This window comes from Acomys minous (genome assembly GCF_964271855.1).
Source record: "Acomys minous genome assembly, chromosome: 6".
NCBI lineage: Eukaryota > Metazoa > Chordata > Mammalia > Rodentia > Muridae > Acomys > Acomys minous.
In genome coordinates this window covers 55,079,636-55,099,735 of record NC_140487.1, presented here as the reverse complement: position 1 = coordinate 55,099,735, position 20,100 = coordinate 55,079,636, and the positions used below count along the sequence as shown (strand labels likewise).

At 43.7% G+C, this 20,100-nt stretch overlaps 1 protein-coding gene across 5 annotated transcripts in view; it reads left to right on the top strand.

Annotated features, from left to right (window-relative positions):
- CREB5 (cAMP responsive element binding protein 5) overlaps positions 1-20,100 on the top strand; it is a 394,107-nt gene that overhangs the window by 79,223 nt on the left and 294,784 nt on the right. For all 5 annotated transcript variants that reach the window (XM_084787603.1, XM_084787605.1, XM_084787604.1 and 2 more), the window contains 2 exons: positions 4,555-4,648; positions 16,145-16,266. In XM_084787603.1, the coding sequence (XP_084643729.1) occupies positions 4,555-4,648; positions 16,145-16,266 (216 nt within the window). The remainder of the gene's footprint in view (positions 1-4,554; positions 4,649-16,144; positions 16,267-20,100) is intronic.

The window sequence follows — 20,100 nt, the reverse complement described above, 5'->3', positions numbered from 1 at the left end:
GATTTTACTTGGGGGTAGGGGGTCAGGAGGTGATACATGGAAGGGTCGTTTAGGGAACAGGGCCTCCAGAGAGCCAGCCAAAGAGAAGGAGGGGCTAGGTTGGAATTCCCGGCTGTGCCCAGGGCTGGCATGCCAGCAGAGAAGAACATCTAGCCATATGTGGGGTTGACATAGGTCAGATAAGAGAGAGATCTATGCGTAAGCATTGAACTGTATGGCCTGTACTGTCCCAAGGTTAGCATCATTAACATCTAAGGCCAGGTAGCTCTCTGATGTGGCACCATCTTGTGTACTGTACAGTGTTTGGCAGCATCCCCGTCTCAACCCATCAGACCCCAATAGCGCTCCACAGCTGTGACAACCAAAGCATCCAGAGGTTTCCAGATATCCTCTGGGGTCAATTTGTTCCTGGTTGACAATGCCTATGGTTTCATTTGGGGTTCAGTCCTGCTTTTTGTACCCTTTCTGTTCTGGATCCCCAACTTCTAACCCATGCTCTCCCACTCTATCGCAGGCATTTGCTCTAAGCCGTATTTCCCCCACTGGAGTCAGGCAGGGCATGTAAATACATCACGGCCGCAGGCATGTAGTCACTGGTACCTTTTGCTGTTGGGGCTGGGCTAGTTGGAGGATGGAGCGAAGGGTGTTGGATTTGGCAGTTAGGTGCTTGCAGGAGACATGGGAGAGAGAAGAGGGTGGAGGCCCCGATCGAAAGGGATTAATGAGTGAGTGGGCGGCAGCAAGGGAGCTGGAGCGGTGGCATAGAGGGGCCTTTCAAAGGAGCAGGAGGCGGTGCAGGGAAACAGAGTGAGCTAATGGCAGCCTGCGAGGGAGGCAGCTTCCTTAAAGCTAAAGGATGGCCAGGGTGAATTTAGTCAAGATGATAACCCGATGAGAAGCTAGGACCGAGCAGGAGAGCTTGAAGGGATGGTGCCAAGAAGATAGAGTGTGCCCAGTGTTCTGAGGGGCAAGGGGCACCCTCAGTTTATGCAAGCCTAGAGGAGATAGAGGGAGACTCTGCCAAGTCACGTGCTGAGTCTGAGGGGAATGGGTGCGGTTGACTTTTGGGTTTAAGTAATTTTTTGTGTGTGGAACTGGGGATTTGAACCCAGGACCTCATGTATCCTGGGCAACTACTTTGTCCCCGATTCGTTCCCTCAGTTCTTGAATGGGCCTCATTTTAAATGACCTTACATATTTTGTTAAAGGAGCAAGCCAAGGTGTTTCTTTAATGAGGCTAAGTGGACTGTGGAAAAGGCTGGGTAAATCTGAGAAATTAGGATTTATGTCGTGTCTTGATTTTGAGGGGATAATTCCAAGACCCCGCCCCCCCAGCTTTGGATGTGATGACTTATCTATAAGTCAGCATTTCCTTTACATGGCCGTGTTTCTGTTTTCTTGGCAAACTGTTAAACGAACATGAAGACGTCAGCCAGTAGTCCTGAGTGTCATCGCTGATGGAATATTAGTAACTCACAGTCACATCAACTGCTGTGTTCTCAGCATTTGCCCTAGTGTCACCCCATAATCTGGGAACATGCTGAGAAAATATTAGGGTGCCTCACATATGAATAAACAGAATTGTTAGTGCCTGTGCTGTCTTGGAGGAGGGGATGGAAGGACTCCTCTCCTCCACCTTCTCTTCTTGGAGAGAAACTTTGCTCTGTTGGGCATGACCTCTGAGACCTGGGAGATCTGTAAGACCTAATCTTTAAACACGATCTTTGTCTCAGAAGTGACGAGGACCACACTTGCTATGCTTCCTAGTCTCAGAGGCCAGCATTCCCCCTCTTTTTATTCTCTGTGTTGACTGTTATTTTCAACTCTCATGTCCCTTTTATACTATGTGTCTCATTTATTTACAACTTGTGGTTACTTGCCTCATTCAGAACACCACTTTAGTTAATATGCAGTGTTATAGCCATGTACTTAGAATCCTGGCACTCAGGAGAGTAAGCGAGAGGTTTCTGAGTTCCTGGCCAGCCTGGGCTAGACAGTGAGCCTTTGTCTTAGAAATAAAGCAACTGGTTAAATATTTCATCCTGGTTATTGTGTGATGCTTCGCCAGCATTTACTAGTTTACAGAGTCAAAATGGTTTATTTACTATGGGCCGGAGAGCTCGCTCGGTGGTTGAGCAGGTGTTGATGTCACAGAGGACCCAAGTTGGGGTTCTAGCGCCCACTTCAGCTGGCACACAACCACCTGTAATTATAAGGGTTTTTGATGTCCTATTCTGGCATCTGTGGGTACCTATACTCATATGCACATACCTCTGCCACATAAACACCCTCCACACATGTTAAAAAGAAATGTTTAGAAAACACTATAAAAACCAGCTTATTAAATCTGGGGAGATGTCTTAGTAGTTAAGGACATTGGCTGCCATTTCAGAGGCCTGGATCAGTTCCTAGCACCTATATGGCAGCTCACAACCATCTGTAACTGCAGTCCTATGGAACCAGATGCCCTCTCCTGGCCTCTATGGATTCTAGGCACACCTATGTCACACAGACATACATACAGGCAAGATACTTATCCACATAGAATAAAATAAGTTTAAAGATTTTAATACTTATAATATTTAATTTAATAATTAAAGTAACTTTTTAATTTTTAAAATTAGTGTGAAATGAAAGGTATTACCATATTGTTTATATTACATTAGCTTCTCTCTAATTCATTTGTACTACTGTTAAATATTTTCTATTAAGAAAATCAAGAGAATAGATAATATAGAAACAGAAAGCCCTGAAGTGATGTGAAGCAAACCTCTGTGTAATCAGAAGTTGGTGTAAGTACCACTCTTTGCAAACTCTTTAGCATATGATACAAGCATCAAGTACATGAACAATGCTCATCCTGGGAACCACTTTCATAGGATTCAGCCTAGTGGATTCCCCTGTGTGACCACAAATGCATTCTCTTTGTAGAAGAAACTTCAACCATGGTGGTCAAAGGTAATAGAGATTCGTATTGTCCATCCTGAGTTCTGAAAGTTTCTTTTCAAGTTATCAAAGACTTGGACATCTTCACCAGATGTATTGTTTTCCTATATTCATATTTGTCTTCAACACATCAGATACTACATTCAGTTAAGTCTTTACAAATGTACCAGTCTGAGCCGGGTCTGGCTAGAGTTTGCTCAAAATCAAATCACAGCCAAACCACAAAGCTTGTTTCTGTTACCGATGGCTACATTTCTAGAATTTTAGGAAACTCTTTTTTTTTTCCTCCTTTAGAATTCAGCATAACCCTTGAGAGACTTAAGGTGATTGAGGGGCCACCATATCCCGTGTGAGTCACCTTGCTAGCCCGTGAATCTGGCAAAGGAAGTGACACAGGGTTTTATACTAGAGACTAGACACTTGCCTCTGGATGAAGGTCATTTTCATTCATGGTGCAATGGACTGAGTCACTCACATGGCTCTACTCAACATAAGAAAGCCAGAGATGGCCAAAAATAATTGGAAGCAACATTTTTGACAACCCTAACATCATTCCCTGAAAATTTCAAATAAATACAGGGTGACTACAGTATGCAGAATATAGAACACCCCAAATAATTTGTCATGTTACTGTAAAATCATATGTACAATTTGAAAAAAACATCCAGATAATGTGGGGACTAGGCCTCCATAAGCAGAAACATACGACAAAGAGGTCATGGTCGACGTTAGCAGATATGTTTTAAAAATTAAGCATGGCATGCAGCTCTTTCCCAAAGTCTGACACAAATCAAAATTCTTTCTATGTCATGCGTTTCTCTTATTTTTGGTTAATCTGTAGATAATGTCTAGCATACTTATCGTGCCTTAGACTTAATTTTACACTGTTATGTAAAACAGTAACTATTACAGAAAAGTTCCACATGGCTTTTGCATATTCCCAGTGCTGCTCAGATCTTCCATCCACGTTCTCTGCCATCATTAGTCCCATTTCAGGACCATGAAGAAGCATTCCTTTCAACACTGATGTCTTTGCTTATGAGGCTTCTTAACAGGGGCGGTCCTAGGGCGCAGTGTGTTTTTGGTGTGAGTGTGCGCTGTTTCAGTACCTTCAACAGGGCTTTTTGTATTTTCTGTTTCGTTATTTGGCAAAGGATGGGATAAAGTCTTTGAACTTGAAAAGTCTCCACCTCCCCCAGGCCCCCAACCCCAGATGAAAACCTCTAGTTCTCAAGAAACACACAGATCCTGTGGCTCCCTAGTCAGCCAGTGCAGTTTATGCAAGAAGTAGAAGACTTTGGGGGAAAGTTCTAACAGAATGACTGGAAGCCACAATCGCTTATCAGTATTCCTCTGCCACATAGGCACGCCTCTTGGTGACAAATGGACATGGCAGTGCACATAGTTGTGTATCATCGGGAGGGTTCCCTTCTCTCTAGCACATGAGTATAAATTAGCACGGAACTGCGTTTACTCGTGTGATCTTTTTTTCAGATTTGCTTCTGGTTTGCCTCTCTTGTTTTTGATGCTTAATATCTTTCTCTCTTTGATGTTGAGTAAGTGTTGCAAACTGAATGTATCCTGTTCCTCTCTCTATTTTCCCGACAGCGTTTCCCAACAGAGGACCACCTGATGATTCATAGGCACAAGCATGAGATGACTTTGAAGTTTCCTTCAATAAAAACAGACAGTATGCTATCAGGTAAGAGGGCATCAGGCAAGGAAGCTTTGGCGCATCAAAACTCTCAATCTTTCTGCTCCTGCCTCCTTAGTGCCAAGATCACAGGCATGGCTCGCCAGAGCTGATGCATCTTCTCATTTTCACATGTTGCACTGAGATGTGGCTCCATGTTACTTTCCAATGTATACCTTAGCTACACAGGACACAACATGAGCTGAGCCTCTGCAGAGCACCATTCTGCAGATACATGGATTAATCTATTTCCTGCCCACATGGATACCACATGGATACCATGTGAAGGCTGGCTAAAATCAAGACTTATCCGTGATATGGTAATTAATTAAAATTAATATTTAAATCAATTTAATGTTGTAGGGAGCCAGTACATGCAGCCTTAGTGGAAGGATCACAGGGGATGCTCAGGGAAGGTTTTCTTAAGAAATAAGACTTGCCTCTTCAGTGAGAGATTAAATGTGATTATGTGTGGAAACATGCTAGGTGAGAGGGGGCAAAATGCATAATGATTAGTCCATCAGCTAATTTCCACTTCATTTCATCCCATTGTAAAGAGAAGTTAGAAAAATAAAGATATAGGAATAAGGAACTTGAAAGCTAGTCTGGCCTTTGCCTGGACCATATGACCTTGAACAAATAATTGAACTGTCTAGGTCTCAGTTTCTTTCTCCACTAAATGGTAATGGTTGTGTCTCCACAGTGTAGTTCATGAACTGAATGTGAAGAGCCAATGGAAGGAGGTCAGAGCGAGTGTTTCATAGACCTGGGCAGGGTGATCAGGTCATTTCCTTCTCACAGGAACTATTTGACCTGCGCCCTTGTCTCCCTGACATTAAGAAAGAGATGACACCCATATGCCCACATTTTAATAGACACCTGAAGAGAAATCCATTGATCATATGAGTTAGTATTTTTTGTGGCATTTAAAATTTATACGATTTTTTGCCATTATTACTAAACGTTATACAAATTGTCAGTTTATTACCATGAAGTGTGCAAGAAATTAGAGTAGGCATCCTTGAATCACCAACCAGGGCCATGCTGAGGGCTGTTGCTTCTCAGTGCTCCCGGTGATACAGACTAGGATACTGCTGTCAGCTCCAGGCTGTGCCAGGTTAGACACACGAGCAGATGTGTTTGAGCCATCACAGCTTCACAAGCCATGACAGAGGCTTGATGCTGGTGCCGATGCTCTAAGCTCAGGAGACCAACACAAAGGGTATCTTTTCCTTTTTATCTGTCACTGCCTGCCTCCGCTGTCCACTCTTTGCCTTTGTTAATTTCTTTTCTTTTTAATAAGTAAACTATTCAGAGGCTGATTCAGCTTTTTTTTTTTCTTTAGTTTAAAGCGGTGCAGAAATGCCCATGTGAAAGAGACAGAGATGCCTAGAAAGTTATGTTGGATGCCCTGTCTGTGTCACTTATTGGTCTGGGAAGTGCACTTAGTCCAGCTTTATGTTTCAGAAGTGAGCATAAATGTATAAGCCATCGATATTTCAACCCAATTCCCAATATTTAAACCTATTGGCTATTTATTTTCATGAACTGGATCCCTAGGTTGCCTGGTAGAGCAGGAGGGAGCATGTGGGGCTATTTTAATTGGACTGTCATTGGGCACTTAGGAATTCTCATCTTACCTGTGAAAAAGATCCAGCACACTATTATTTTTACAGGGTGGGAATCAAAGCACCAAGGTAGAACATTATTTATAGCCAGAGAGAGAGAGAGAGAGAGAGAGAGAGAGAGAGAGAGAGAGAGAGAGAGATCAAATTGAGGGAAGTAGAAAAAAGATTGTTTGGAGTGCATGTCTCCACTTCATATCTTCCTGTCATAAATCTTATGGCCGGTAAGTTTCGTGTTTCCTTGAAGATGGTGGGGCAGGACTGCCATCCGAGGCAGTGCTTCAGAAGCTTACATGTGTGTAAGATGATAGATTTTGCTGTGTGAAGCTGTTGAATGTAATGGATGTTTACCAAATGGTTAAACCTACAGCTTGAGTGGGAAGCCTAAGGGAGACACACATGGGAACAGGCTTTCCAATGCCTAGCAACCCTATGAGTAAACATTATTACACAGTTAATAAGTTACGCCAGACAGAGCCCAGGTATGAGTGGAGGGACTACAACTGGCCTGCTACAGCCACCTCCTTGTTCCTTCAACATCTATTGAGTGCCTGTTGAGATCTTCCAGTGCCCATGGTCAGACATACAGCACATGGAACTTACTATACTCAAGTGAGCTATGGAGGAAAATCAGTAATAATCAACCACTAGACAACCTAAGTAAAGAAGGAAGAGAAGATCGTGCTTCACAATTGCTGTGAAGTTTGGCAATGTGACAACAAGTCACCTGATTGTGGTTGACCAGAAAAAGCCTCGTAGTCTTTGTGCCCAGATCTGATGACTAGCAGAATGGGCTCAGAAGTCCTTCTCCTGCCTTCAGATGTGGTGGCACGGCCAGCTGTACTTGGAGTGGAGACACAGAAGAGAGGCAAAAACTGGCTTTCTTCTCTCCTCTTTCTTCCCAAATTCTCTGCCGTAAATGATGATAGGGTTATTGGAGACACAACTGGATCTCTGGAGAGAGTCTATAATCAGCCTATCACTTAAATCCACACCGGAAAACCAACTCTCAACATGAAGGAAGAAAGATCTGATTTAATGAAATGGAACATTTGTCTGCAAAGAGTGGATCATGATTATCCAAAGCACCCCAAACCACTGTCCATGGCTCTTTGAAGGGCACTCTACTTAATAGTTCATGGGCATTTAAAGGAATCTGTCAATGGGGAGATGTCATATCACCTTTAAAATAAGCTAAGATTTAAAAAAAAATAATAAAAGAAATAAATGTGTAAACCAATCTCTCTCTCTCTCTCTCTCTCTCTCTCTCTCTCTCTCTCTCTCTCTCACACACACACACACACACACACACACACACATACACACACACAAACACACACACGCACATGCACACACAGATGTGAGCTTGACCTGTGCCAGAAGACAGCACCATAGTAGTGATATGCAGCATATTGCCTCCCCCATGCTTGCCAGTGTGCCTTGTGCATTGTAAATATTGTCTTCTTTAATCCCCCTGCCCTTTCTTCCATATCACAAAATGGCCAAAAAGAATTTTTTCCAAATTCTTTGCCATTTTCTTGCTGCACATCTAGACTTGTATGGTAAGTTCTGGTTCTCCTTTAAGCTAATCCTGTTCATATAAGGACTGTCTTTTCTTTTTTGGGCACCTTAGCTCCAAGCCTTCAAGTGGTAGAAATAGTGAAAATATAGGAACAAATTCTAACATACAAATGATTCAAGGACCACAGGGGTGGTCACACTGTCTCATTCACTCTAGTCAGAAGGAGGCTGGTGGCTTTGGGCATTTATAGGGGTTGTCAGTTTCTCATCCAGGTTTCTAAGTGGCCCCAAAATACAGACTTTTGAATCATTCACAGCAATGAATTGAGGCCTTATTCTGCAGACTTTTTTTTTTAATATGAAACTCAGTCATACTCTGTTTCACCTGGAAGCTGGCTCCTTTGAACAAAGGATATTAGGGGAACTCATACAACTAAAGACAAGTGAAAATATGAGGCTTTGGCTTCCCCCATTCAGGGCACATTATGGTAATAAAATCACCTCTTAGCTCTTGTTCCCTCAGCTGGCAGAGCTGTGATGTAATGATGTAAATAACCCTTGTGGCAGCTCAGTGCCTCAAAGAAAGAGATCTTGTGGTCCAATCGCATTGCTTTTGAACATTCCATGGCTGGTGGTGAATCTGTCTGGAAGATGTACTTGTTCAGGTTAAGTCAACTCCGAATCTATACAGAACTAATGAGCACAGGCTATAGGAACAGCCCTCCTCAGCAAATTTTCCCATTGACTCACAAGCACTGGCAAGGCCATCTGGTCTACCAGTTCCTTGTGTTGTCAATAAATAAATCAAGAGCATGATGATGTCCCATCTTTGCATAGGATCACCTCCTCCAGAATGATTTCTATGTATGTCACTAGTATCTAAAACGAGGTTCACCTTGGCTTACCTCCTGTTGGCACTGTCCCTGAGGAAGGTAATGGAAGACGGCAAGTGCCAGTGTTGCTAATAGGTCTTCCTGCTCCTGTGTAGTCCCACTCGGAGGAACAGGGATTGCCAAGAAGAAGCCATGCAGAACTCCATACAATTCTGCCAGATGCTTCTGGCCATTGCTCCTATAAAGAACATGAATCTGAAAGTTCATTTCATGTAAACTCTCCTAAGTAGATGTTTATTAAGAGGCAGACAGGAGCTAAATTCAAATAGCTTTTAATAAGCTGGGTGCAGTGGTGCATGCCTGTAATCCCAGCTCTCAGGAGACAGAGGCAGGTGGATCTCTGTGAGTTAGAGGCAAGCCTGGTCTATAAAGCGAGTCCAGGACAGCCAGGGCTCCAAATAGAAACCCTGTCTTGAAAAAACAAAAAATAATAAATTTAATAAAAACATTGATGAAAATTCAAGAGAGAAATATAATTATAAAACTATTAAAATACATAAAATTGCTTTACCCTTCAAATTTAGTTCTTACTAAATAGAGATAATAATTCTAGTGGGTTTCTTTGCTACTGATTTGAGCCATCTTCTTCTAACATTTTTGTTTATTTGTCTGTCTATAGGTATTTAGTTTGCATGTGGGTCTATGCAGCATATACAGGCCTGGTGTGTGGAGGCCAGCAGAGGGCCTCTGATCACTCGAACTAGAATCATGGACGATTGTGACCCACCATATGGGTCCTGGGAACTGAACCTCTGGAAGAAGTTCCAGAATTGAATCTCTTCCTCTGGAAGACCAACCAGTGCGTGTAACCTCTGGGTCATCTCTTCAGCCACTTTCTTGAGGAATTCTACCAAGCTGCGTTGTTTTGTGGAGCTAATGATATACTATTTTTAAAAAAATATCCCTGTCTATAATGGTCATGAATTCAAGCTAGCTAGTAAGATCTTAAACATTTATGTGTATATACATCACCTGTGGACACTGAGCTCTTCTTATATTGGTAATCACCAACAGTTCTGTGTCAAATGACACAAAATTCCTTGGCGTCGCCCAGCCCTTTAGCTAGGTCATAGGTGATAACTTGGGGCAGGGTGGGTTCCCGAGTCGGGGAGGAAGTCTTCTCTCGTGGCAAACATTCTTCTTTCACATGTCCGATTTTTCTTGTCCTCTACACCTCATTTTCTTTTTTTTTCTTTTTTTTCTTTTTCTTTTTTTGGTTTTTCAAGACAGGGTTTCTCTGTGTAGCCTTGACTGTCCTGGACTCACTTTGTAGACCAGGCTGGCCTCGAACTCACAGCGATCCGCCTGCCTCTGCCTCCCGAGTGCTGGGATTAAAGGCATGCGCCACCACGCCCAGCTACACCTCATTTTCTAAGTGATGATTTATCTTGTTGATAAATGGTTGAGGAAATGTGGGACTCAAACACCAAATGGAACGAAAGGAGGTCGAAAAAAATTTTTTTGTTTTGTTTTGTTTTGTTTTTTGTTTGTTTTTCGTTTTTTGGAGGTCGAAATTTTTATTAGGCTTGTGGATTTAGCTCCGTGTGTGCTGTCTAGGTCTATCTTGAGTGACCACACTGTGGTTGATGCATTTCATGACTGTAAACTGACAGGAATGAGGGGATGGGGTCTGAGAGACAGAGACAGACGATAAAGACAGAGAGAAACAGAGGTACAGAGAGACACACAGAACAATAAATTGTGCAGTGTGTTTGTGTGCATGTGGGGGACAAAAGATACACTCAGGTGTCCTCCCTCAAGGACTGGAAAAAAGTGGGTATCTCTTTCTTTTTCTTTTCTTCCTTCCTTCCTTCCTTCCTTCCTTCCTTCCTTTCTTTTTTTCTCTTTTTGTGAGGAATAGTATCTCATTAACTTACCACTTAAGTTAGTCCAGCTGGCCAGCAAGCCTCAAGTGTCTTCTTGTTTTCACCATCCCAGTGCTGGCATTACAAGCGCATAGCACCATGCAATGGCTTTTTATGGGGCACTTCAGATTGAATCTAGGTCCGCATGCTTACAAGGGAAGTGCTTTTCTGACAGGTCTCTCCATCTCCTTATGGGAACTTGAGAACTGCTTTTACAAACAGTGTTTCATGTGTACTTATCACCTGTCTTGCTGATAATGTGTACAGAATTTCCCCCGTGTAACTGGAGGGTAATTTCTAGATCATAAAGTGAAGTCTTTAAGGTTCTTCCTTGTAAGGTAAACAAAATGGTCTTAGCACTGCAAAGCTCCCTTGGCTTAGCTGTTCCAGGCATGGATGGATGTTCAGTGAGGAGATGGCCCCTTTTCAAGAAACATTCAGAAAGGGATCTAGATACTGGAACATGATAAACTGCAAGGAAAGAAAAATGAAATCCCCTTTGGTGCTAACATTTACAACTTAACTGACCACATTTCATTGATATACGCAAATTATACATATCCATAGAGTACTGTGTGATATTTCAACACATGTACCTGATATGTACTGATCTAGAGCAGTTGATCTACCCATTCCATTGAACATTTATGATGTCTCCGTGTAGAGAATAGTCCTAAGTCCTTACTTGCTATCATGTAGTTTTCAGTTATTATCAGGCATAGTTATCTGATTGTGCTGTAGATTAGATGATGTCACTCCTGCCCAGCCACACCTCTGTATCCAGTAACCGCCCCTTTCCCCTTCTCTGCCCCTCCCTCCTCAGCCTCTTGTAGCCAGTATTCTATTCTCTATTTGTATAAAATTAACTCTTTAAGCTCCCACAAATGGACGTGAATGTGTGCTTTTATTTTATTTTATTAATGTGTGCTGGCTTGTTTAGTTTAACTCTTTCCACATCTGTCCCGAGTTGCAGCAAATGATAGGGGTTCATTCCCTGTGAAGGCACTTAGGACAGTAAGAGATCAACATTTTCTGCTTGCCTTTGCCTCAGGTGCTTGAGGCTCCAAGGAACACTCTGTGCCAGAGAGGAACCTGCCGGTGTTTATGCAGCATCTGGTCAATTGTATGAGAGTGATTAGCATGGAAAGCTTTTAGCACAGGTGGAGTGCAAGTTCAAAAGGTTAAAGGTTATTCTGTCTCTTATTTGTGTGTTCCTTGCTGAAATGCTTAACAAAAGGCAAGCCTAAGGTCTTCAGTACTCAGCTCCTGTACATCCGCAGGGTTGCATCTCTACTAAATACACCTTAGTGGTCACCAGAAGGCACAGCCGTTCCCGCTCAGGATACAGAATTCACTGCTGTTGTGGCTGACTAATGCTCTTGGATCAAAATAAGGAGAGGATTACAAGTATTTTAATTTACAGCCACAGGCTTTACCCGCTAAGTTCAAGGGATTCTGGGAGAAACCATTATTTGACAAAGGCATTCATGGCAGTGAATTTTTCTGCCTGTTTGACTTAAGCAACTGAAAGGTTGGACTGTTCCCTTTTTGAGCATTTGCACATTCCCTGGCTTACTTGGAGCTGGTAGGATAACAGATCAAAGATGACTAGAGACCCTGAACTCAGTCCAATAAATGTTAAATGTTTATTGGTTTCTGTTCTAACTGGAAAGAATACCTCATTCAGCAAGATGAATCAAAACTTAGGAACAGGGTGTCTTGCATATGTCAATAATGAGAATATAGGTTTTTGGATATCATACAGCAAACAGAATCATACTTGGTAACAACTCAAGGGTCGTCCTCTTTCTTTGCTATGGATGGCTCTAGATGTTCCATGAGTTTTGAACTAATAGGTAAAGAGGTCCAAGATGATGGACAGTGTCATTGTCATTATCACCTCCTCTGTGTGTGGGTGTGCATCGGTACCCGAAAATCTCTCTTAGCTATGCTTAGAGCCTGTCCCCTCTTGGATCACCTGTGCTTAGTTCCATGGCCATGCCCCAACACCTCAGTAGCTTCGAGGATGCTGCTAGCATGACCTTAAAGACTTACCTCAGTTTGTTTTTCTACTGAAACTTGGCCCCGTGAGTCTTCAAGGTGTGGTCTCCTCTAAGCTGTTATTTACCAAAGGAGCTCCGTCTGCTCTTCTTTGTGGTATTTCTGCTGCTGATGCCATAGCTGACTGATGCACACACTTGACCATGTCCTTCGGCTTGCAACCATGACCCTCAATCCTTAATCTCCCATGAATAAGCATGGAGGAATAAGAAGGAAAGCAAGACCTAGTAAAGCAAACTTCTGTGATGGCATGCCGCTGCCGGTTTTCTGTTGCATGTTGTTTCCTCAGAAGGACTCTTAGGACACAGCAAAGAAGGGGGGGGCTTTAGAAGCAGGTGCCATATGAAGGACAGGCAGTGTTCCAAGGATGGCCCCACTTCAGAAAAGCTAGGCATTGATAGGATGATTAATTACCAATAAAATCATGGACTCAATTTATACATCAGGCCTGGAAAAAGACAGGGAAAATAGGTCTTGCCTAGCATGGTGGTTGTGAATATTATGGAGATTGAAGGGAAGCACTCAGCTTCATACCCAGTGTAGGAATCAGTGTGCCACAGACAGTGGATACATCTCTTTATTTCTACACTCGGTTTCTTGCCTACACTTCCTATTTGGAAGCTCCAATCTGTAGCTCTGGGTCTTATTTCTGCCCTAATTACTAGTTTCTGGTAGTTCCCTTTGAGTGTCCTTTCAATAGTCATATATTGCTTGGATCTGTGGGCAGTGACTTCTGAAGCTATTCCGAATCTGTAACCTTTAGAACCTTATTTGAAAGATAAGGGAGGCAAAGTCTAGGAAGAGTACTTAATGTTCTATAAATCATGCTATTTTCCAAATATGGACTTTTGGATTGTAAGGCTGTCAGAATTGTTTTACACACACACACACACACACACACACACACCACCACCACCACCACCACCACCACCACTACCAAAGGTTGGAAGGGCGTAACACTGGATTTGGATTGAAAGGAGACCCTGCCTAAAGGTGATAGAAGATATTTACTGAGATGGCTCTCTGTTGTGTAGTCTTGTTCACAAAGACTATTTCTCTATTTCCAGAATAGTTTCTACCCTACTTAGAGGCATATGTGAGGCAATCTGGGTGAAAATGCTTGTGAACCACAAAGTCCTGCATGAGTATGTTGTTTTATGTTACTACACAATGGTTATATGAATATTTGAGATATATCAGTATCTAAGTATGCATTATAGTAACTTACTGTACTAAAAAAATGGTCACTTGCACAAAGCCCAGAACTGTTTTAGATTAGGCTTGGCTTATGGTCATCAGTAGCGGAGAACTCAGAACCTTGGATCTTGAGAATAACAGTAGAGAAAGAGCACCAATGGGACTTTGCTGGCCCAGAGGTCATGCCAACCCTCCAGGTACCGAATGCCCCTTTCTTGTAGTGTTGAATGATTATTAATATTTAATGTTTAGTTATTATTTAAGTAATATCAGTGGTTACTCCTTATCCAGCTTTATACTCAAATAAACACACAGAGAGACAAAGATCTATTCAATAAGCCTATAGCACAATGCTGTGTGATAATTATTCCATGGGAGGATACAAGGGATGGGATAACCATTGAGATGTAACATGAATAAACTAATAAAAATTTTTAAAAAATTTTTAAAAAAGAAAAAAATTACTCTATCCTAAACCTCCACGTTAGTATACTTTCTTCCCATTCAGATTTTCCACATTATACTTGCTTTTAAATCATCTCCTAGGCCCAGCTTATTTCTCCTGATGTTTCCTGTCTTTCTTCCTGGCTTCATCCTTTCCTTCCTTCTTCTTTCTCCTCCCCTCATTGGTTCAGGGTGCCCCACCCTATTCTCTGTTATTGTTCAGCATTGGCTAGTTTCTTTTTATTGACAACACAGAGAACAAATGGTGACATGTTTACACAGCCTTGAAGCTGGAGATGCTTAGAATAAACATCACAAAGCAATGTCCAGATTGATCCAGAGAGTGAGGTGGAGAAATCAATGTTTGAATGAATCAGGGTAAGATGTCCACAGTCCACAAGTATGTTACACCAGCATTGTAGGGAGTTAAGACATGTTGCCTTTGAAGGGCTGACTCTACTGAGCAGGGCAGGTAACCCAGCCACTTGGTGCTTTGTGGATAGGAAGATAGTCTTTGAATCCCAGTTGATATTTACTGTATCACTGGGCTTAACTACTTTATATGTTGCAGAGAAGTAAGCGGAGTCCTGATATTGTGTGATACAATAGTTATAGGGTGCAGGCCTGGCACTGAGTTTCAGTATGAGGGAACTCTTGAAAGTGACTGGCGACCATAGCTCAGAGAACTGTGGAGAAAGTGATCTGAAGGCAGTATGCAGATAGAGCTGGGCAAAAGCCACAGTCAATCTTACAGCTGCCAGGGGCTCAGGTGAGGATAATACCAGCACACAGTGGAGGAGACCAGTGGCCCTTGCTTGTAAATGCTGGTGTTACCGCCATCTACCCAGGAGACTTGAGCAGGAACCCACATCTCACTGGCTATCAATATTTTCTCCTTTGCATGAGTGCACATGTGTGTGAGAGCGAACGTGTGCATGTGTGCACACGTGTGTGTGTGTGTGTGTGTGTGATGTCTAGGTTCCCCTCCCTTCTGTCTCTTGTATCTTCTGCCTTTGGGAAAAGAGTCCTACTCAGTGCCGTTCATGTGAAGTGTGCCTAATCTGAAGGAAGAGAGCCAGTCTTAGGGACTATATGTGCAATTCTACCTTACACTCGAGGGTCTTGTGATATTAGATTCCAGAGAATACAGGGCTGTGAACATACGACATAGACCGCAAATGTTGCATCCACAGATCACGGCTTCATCGCCTCCAGTTTTCTAAAGAGTAAGCTCCGTCGGAAGTCCAGACTGTGAAAGAAATTCCTTTTCTTTTCGAGAGTATCTGCAGAACACTCTTTTGGCTACAGCAAAGGAAAAATAAAATTAATAATGATATATTTTATAAAAGATGGAAGCTGAACGTGTTTGACTTGGAACCTCTTATCATCCTCTGGTTCTCAGGAGGAGATAAACTTGCTGAGCTACTTTTGGCTTTGAGAAGGAGGAATTAGCAGGCCTGTTTTGTTTCTTTTCATTTTCTATAAAAATATACACCCATTTTCTTTCCAGCCTCCTGAAGTCAAGTGTGAGAGTATCGTCTGGGTTGATACTAGCTACATCATTTTTAACCAATTGAAATAAAAAGGCTCGCTCCCCACCCACGTGGTGATGTGTATTCAGATGCTATTGACTGACTCCAGCTATAGAGGACAAGAGTATTTACTATTGTCCAGAGGATGAAGGCGGGGTGGGGTCAGGAGGGCTGGGAGGTCCTTATATATGGCTATCTTTTTCCCTGTGCTTTTTCCTACCATGTCATTGTAATTAAAGAGTTGGGAGACCTCCAGCAGCCCTTGGGCACCACACTAAGGGGATGAGAGGGTATGAAGGAATTTGGTTCCATTTACCATGCACTGGAGGAAAAGTCCTCGACATTGACCTTTGGCCTCTGCTTTCAGATCAGACCCCGACGCCCACAAGATTCCTGAAGAACTGTGAGGAGGTGGGTCTCTTCAGTGAACTGGACTGTTCCTTTGAACATGAGTTCAGGAAGGCTCAAGAAGAAGAAAACAGCAAGCGGGTAGGTGCGCCTGCATGGACACTGGGGGTGAGCCTCCTGGCGCCGGGTGGAAACTGGGGGTGCGCCTCCTGGCGCCGCGTGGACACCAGGGGTATGCCTCCTGGCACCGCGTGGACACGGGGGGCAGAGGAGCGCCTCCTGGCGCCTGCGTGGATACTGGGGGTGCTCCTCCTGGCGCCTGCGTGGATACTGGGGGTGCTCCTCCTGGCACCTGCGTGGATACTGGGGGTGCGCCTCCTGGCGCCTGCGTGGATACTGGGGGTGCGCCTCCTGGCGCTGTGTGGACAGCGGGGTTGCTCCTCCTGGCGCCTGCGTGCTGCCTGGACACCGGGGGGGGGGGGGGGGGGGGGTGGTGCGCCTCCTGGCTCCATGCGGAAAATGTTCGGCACTTCACATTGTGTTGAGGTGTTCTTAGACAAGTATTTTGAGACAAGATCTTGCAAAGCAGCTCAGGTTGTTAAACTCACAATCCCCCTGGATCAGTCTTCCAAACACTGAGATTCCAGACGTGTGTCACAATGCCTGTTGGCAATAGTACTGTATCTGTTTGTACGTGTCCGTCCAACTTTGTCTTCTAAGATGCCACGTCTCTGATTGTGAGAGCTTACAGAGCTCAGATTGGCCGTTGGGGCAACCAATGTCTGAAATATGGAATTCAAGCTTTAGAACAATATTTCCTTATTCTTAGGGCTGGGTCAGATAACTTTACCCTCAGCCAGGTAGTTTTCTTTGCTAAGTATTTAACAGCAGATCATACATAGACAGTGTGTTCAACAGAGACCAGATGAAAGGACGAGAACAGGATTTTCACCCAATTTAGGCCCTGGTTGTAACTCTTTGTTTTCCACAATCTTTGGTGGTAGTCTAGTATATTTGTAATTACTTCCATGTTTGTTGGCGAGGCAAGCAGATTAGCCACAGCAGTGGGTCACTTAACGGAGTTCTTCAGGGTTTTTTGTCCATCTATTAAAAAAAAAATCACTAGAATTTTAAATTCTACTGGCAAGATTAAGGAAAGGAGGTCAGTGTCACACGTGTGCTTGTCATGAATTCTTTGCTACTGTCATAGGGTGTGGCCGAATGCACACGATGTGCTGAGCATGCTAGATACAGTGGATGCACAGAAATGTGAGGTGCGGAAGATGGTTTAAAGGGACAGCTGGCTAGGAGGTGATGCGACCTGAAATTCCAGCGGTTCCAACTAGAAAAGACGTTTTGAGGGACCATTTTCAAGTCTTTGACTCTTCCTCCGTGTGGCGTGACAGCAACCCTTCTCCGTCAGATCTCTCATGCCACCTTTGCATATCTTGCCAGCTCAGGGTGGGGCTGAAATGCTTTAGCAAAATACAGGCCGCTTGCCGGAGGGATTACAATCACAACCAGCCCTCTTTATTTATAACAGACCTGCCATTTATACTTGTTTTTCCCTGTCACTTTTCCTGTCTGCACGTTTCCAAACACCTTCATATCTGCTGTTCTTTGCAAATCATAGAGTCCTGAGCACTTTCAGAAGCAGTTCACAAAACCCAGACGATACGACTGTATTTTCACTGCACTGCAGATAAACTTTAAAAACCCACAAGAACAGCGAGGCAGAATCGGGGAGTTCCATCCTGTAAGTTGCCTCTGCTCATGTAATAGGTTCAATTCTTTTGCTCAATTTGCATGCGTAGAGGACTGTTTGAGGAAACAGTGTCATTCAGTTTCCAAAGACAGTCAATGCAGGCCTCTTAGATTAAGATGAAGATATGCGTGTGGTCTATTCCATCTTCATATTCCTTCTGATAGCATGATTGTAAGTGTAGGCCCTTGGTTTTCTTAAAGACTTTTCACCAACAACAGCTCCCTGCAGCCTCGGTTGGGGGTGTGGCTTTAGGCGTGCTCAGGGTGAGTTATCCATGACCCCCACATGAAGCCTTCTGTGAGCAGTACTTGCAGATCTGAATTCCAGGAAACGATCTGCTTCCCTTGAGTGTTTTCTGTTTGTGGCCATGAGAAGCATGCACTGGCTGTGTTACTCTCTCTCTCTCTCTCTCTCTCTCTCTCTCTCTCTCTCTCTCTTTTTTTTTTTTTTTTTTTTTTTTTTTTTTTGCTCTGACTATAAGATTATCACAAAGCCAGAAGTACTGCTTAACTTGGAGAGCCCTTTAGACAGCTAGGATGAGTAATATTTTACTTCCTCCAACCACTAGACTTTCAGTTCTAGTTTGCATTTCCTCTGGTCCTGATTTCTAATTACACAAGAAATATTTCCATGCTATACATGTTTGGTGAATTGCTTTACATTCCTTGTAGGTTAAGAAGACACAAACTCCTTAAAATTTAAAGAGTAAATGATGAAACAAGCCGCATGGAGCAAGAGGACTGACTATGTGTCTCTGGCTGCCATGGGATGTGCTAATGATGTGTGTGGGGGGGGGGGTGGGGGGAGGCACTGCAGAAATGCCTCTCAGGACACCTGGGCCCAGGCCACATTCAGCTTGGTGAGGCTTCCTCTCCCTCTGTTTGGTCAGAACTGGAGGGACCAAATCCAGCCTGGGTGGTCATCACTACATGAGGGGGTAACTTCCTCAGTGACTAAGGCACTATGACTCCTGCAGCAGCAAAGTGGCCGTGTTGGCGGCCTGTCCCCTGGCATGGCTGTAGAAGCAGCAGAGTTCCCAACCTGACAGTGTGCGCCCATGCCGCTCCAGGGCCGTGGTCCTCCAGCTGCTGGCAATCCCTGCCACCTGAAGCTCCTACTCCACCCATTCTTTTGCTGCTTACAGGAGTAGAATGATAAAATCCACTCTCGCTGAATTATTATTATTTTTCAATTAGCCTCCCCTTCTTTCCTTTTTCTGTACATGCAGGCACTGATTTCATTTTCAGCAACATTTTCCTCCCCGGTGCGGGAGGTGGAACCTAGAGCCTCATGTGTGACAGGCAAGCATTCGATCACTGGAGTCTATCCCTAGCCCAGTTATTTCACTTTAATTCTACACCTCCACCTTTTTCTGATCTCTTTAACGGAACACCCCCAACCCCCGTGTGTGTGTGTGTGTGTGTGTGTGTGTGTTGTATACACATGTTCATGTGGGTAAACATGCCATGCCTGGTTTTTATGTAAGTATTGGACATCTGAATTCAGGCCTTCCCTTTACTCACTCTTTGTCCAAGTCTTTTAATAAGGCTCCTGAATTGGCTTATCAGTAAAGTTTTATAAAACAAAATTTCAGTCATTGGAGAATTTGACTTCAATGGTCCAGTGCTTCTCTTTGTGTTTCAAGCTGTAGGGTTAGAAAGTCCAGATAGGAGGCAACTAGAGAATGGATTCTTATTAGTCTGCCTGCCCATTGAGACAATCCCAGCTTACGGATTCTACCTTTAATTCTGACATCCTTTTCCAAAAGGATCTCAACGTGTATGTAGAATGAAAGGTGACAGCAGGTCACGGCCAGGGGCAGAAAGCCCAATGTCTCTATTTGTGATGCTAATACAAGGCCATTGTCTCATAACTCTTCAGTAAGAAGTCCCCAACTCAGAAAGCATGTTGTCACTCTCCAGCAGGCATTACAGAGCTCAGCTTGCTCATGGCTTAGCCATGGGCAGCCTGTGCCCTGAAACACGCAACTTGCGCAACAGCAGGAAATGTTTTAGGGCGACCACAATATACCCAGTACCACCCAAGGCACTGGTGAAGACACCAATAGGGATGAGTGACTAAAAGCAAGCAAGTGTTGTATAAAATGCCTCAGCTTTCAGATGGACCAGACAAACAACACACCAGTGAAAGATGCCTCAAGTGTCATGGTGTTCAGTGCTGCTGGGCAGGAGCTCAGGAAGGGCTGGGTG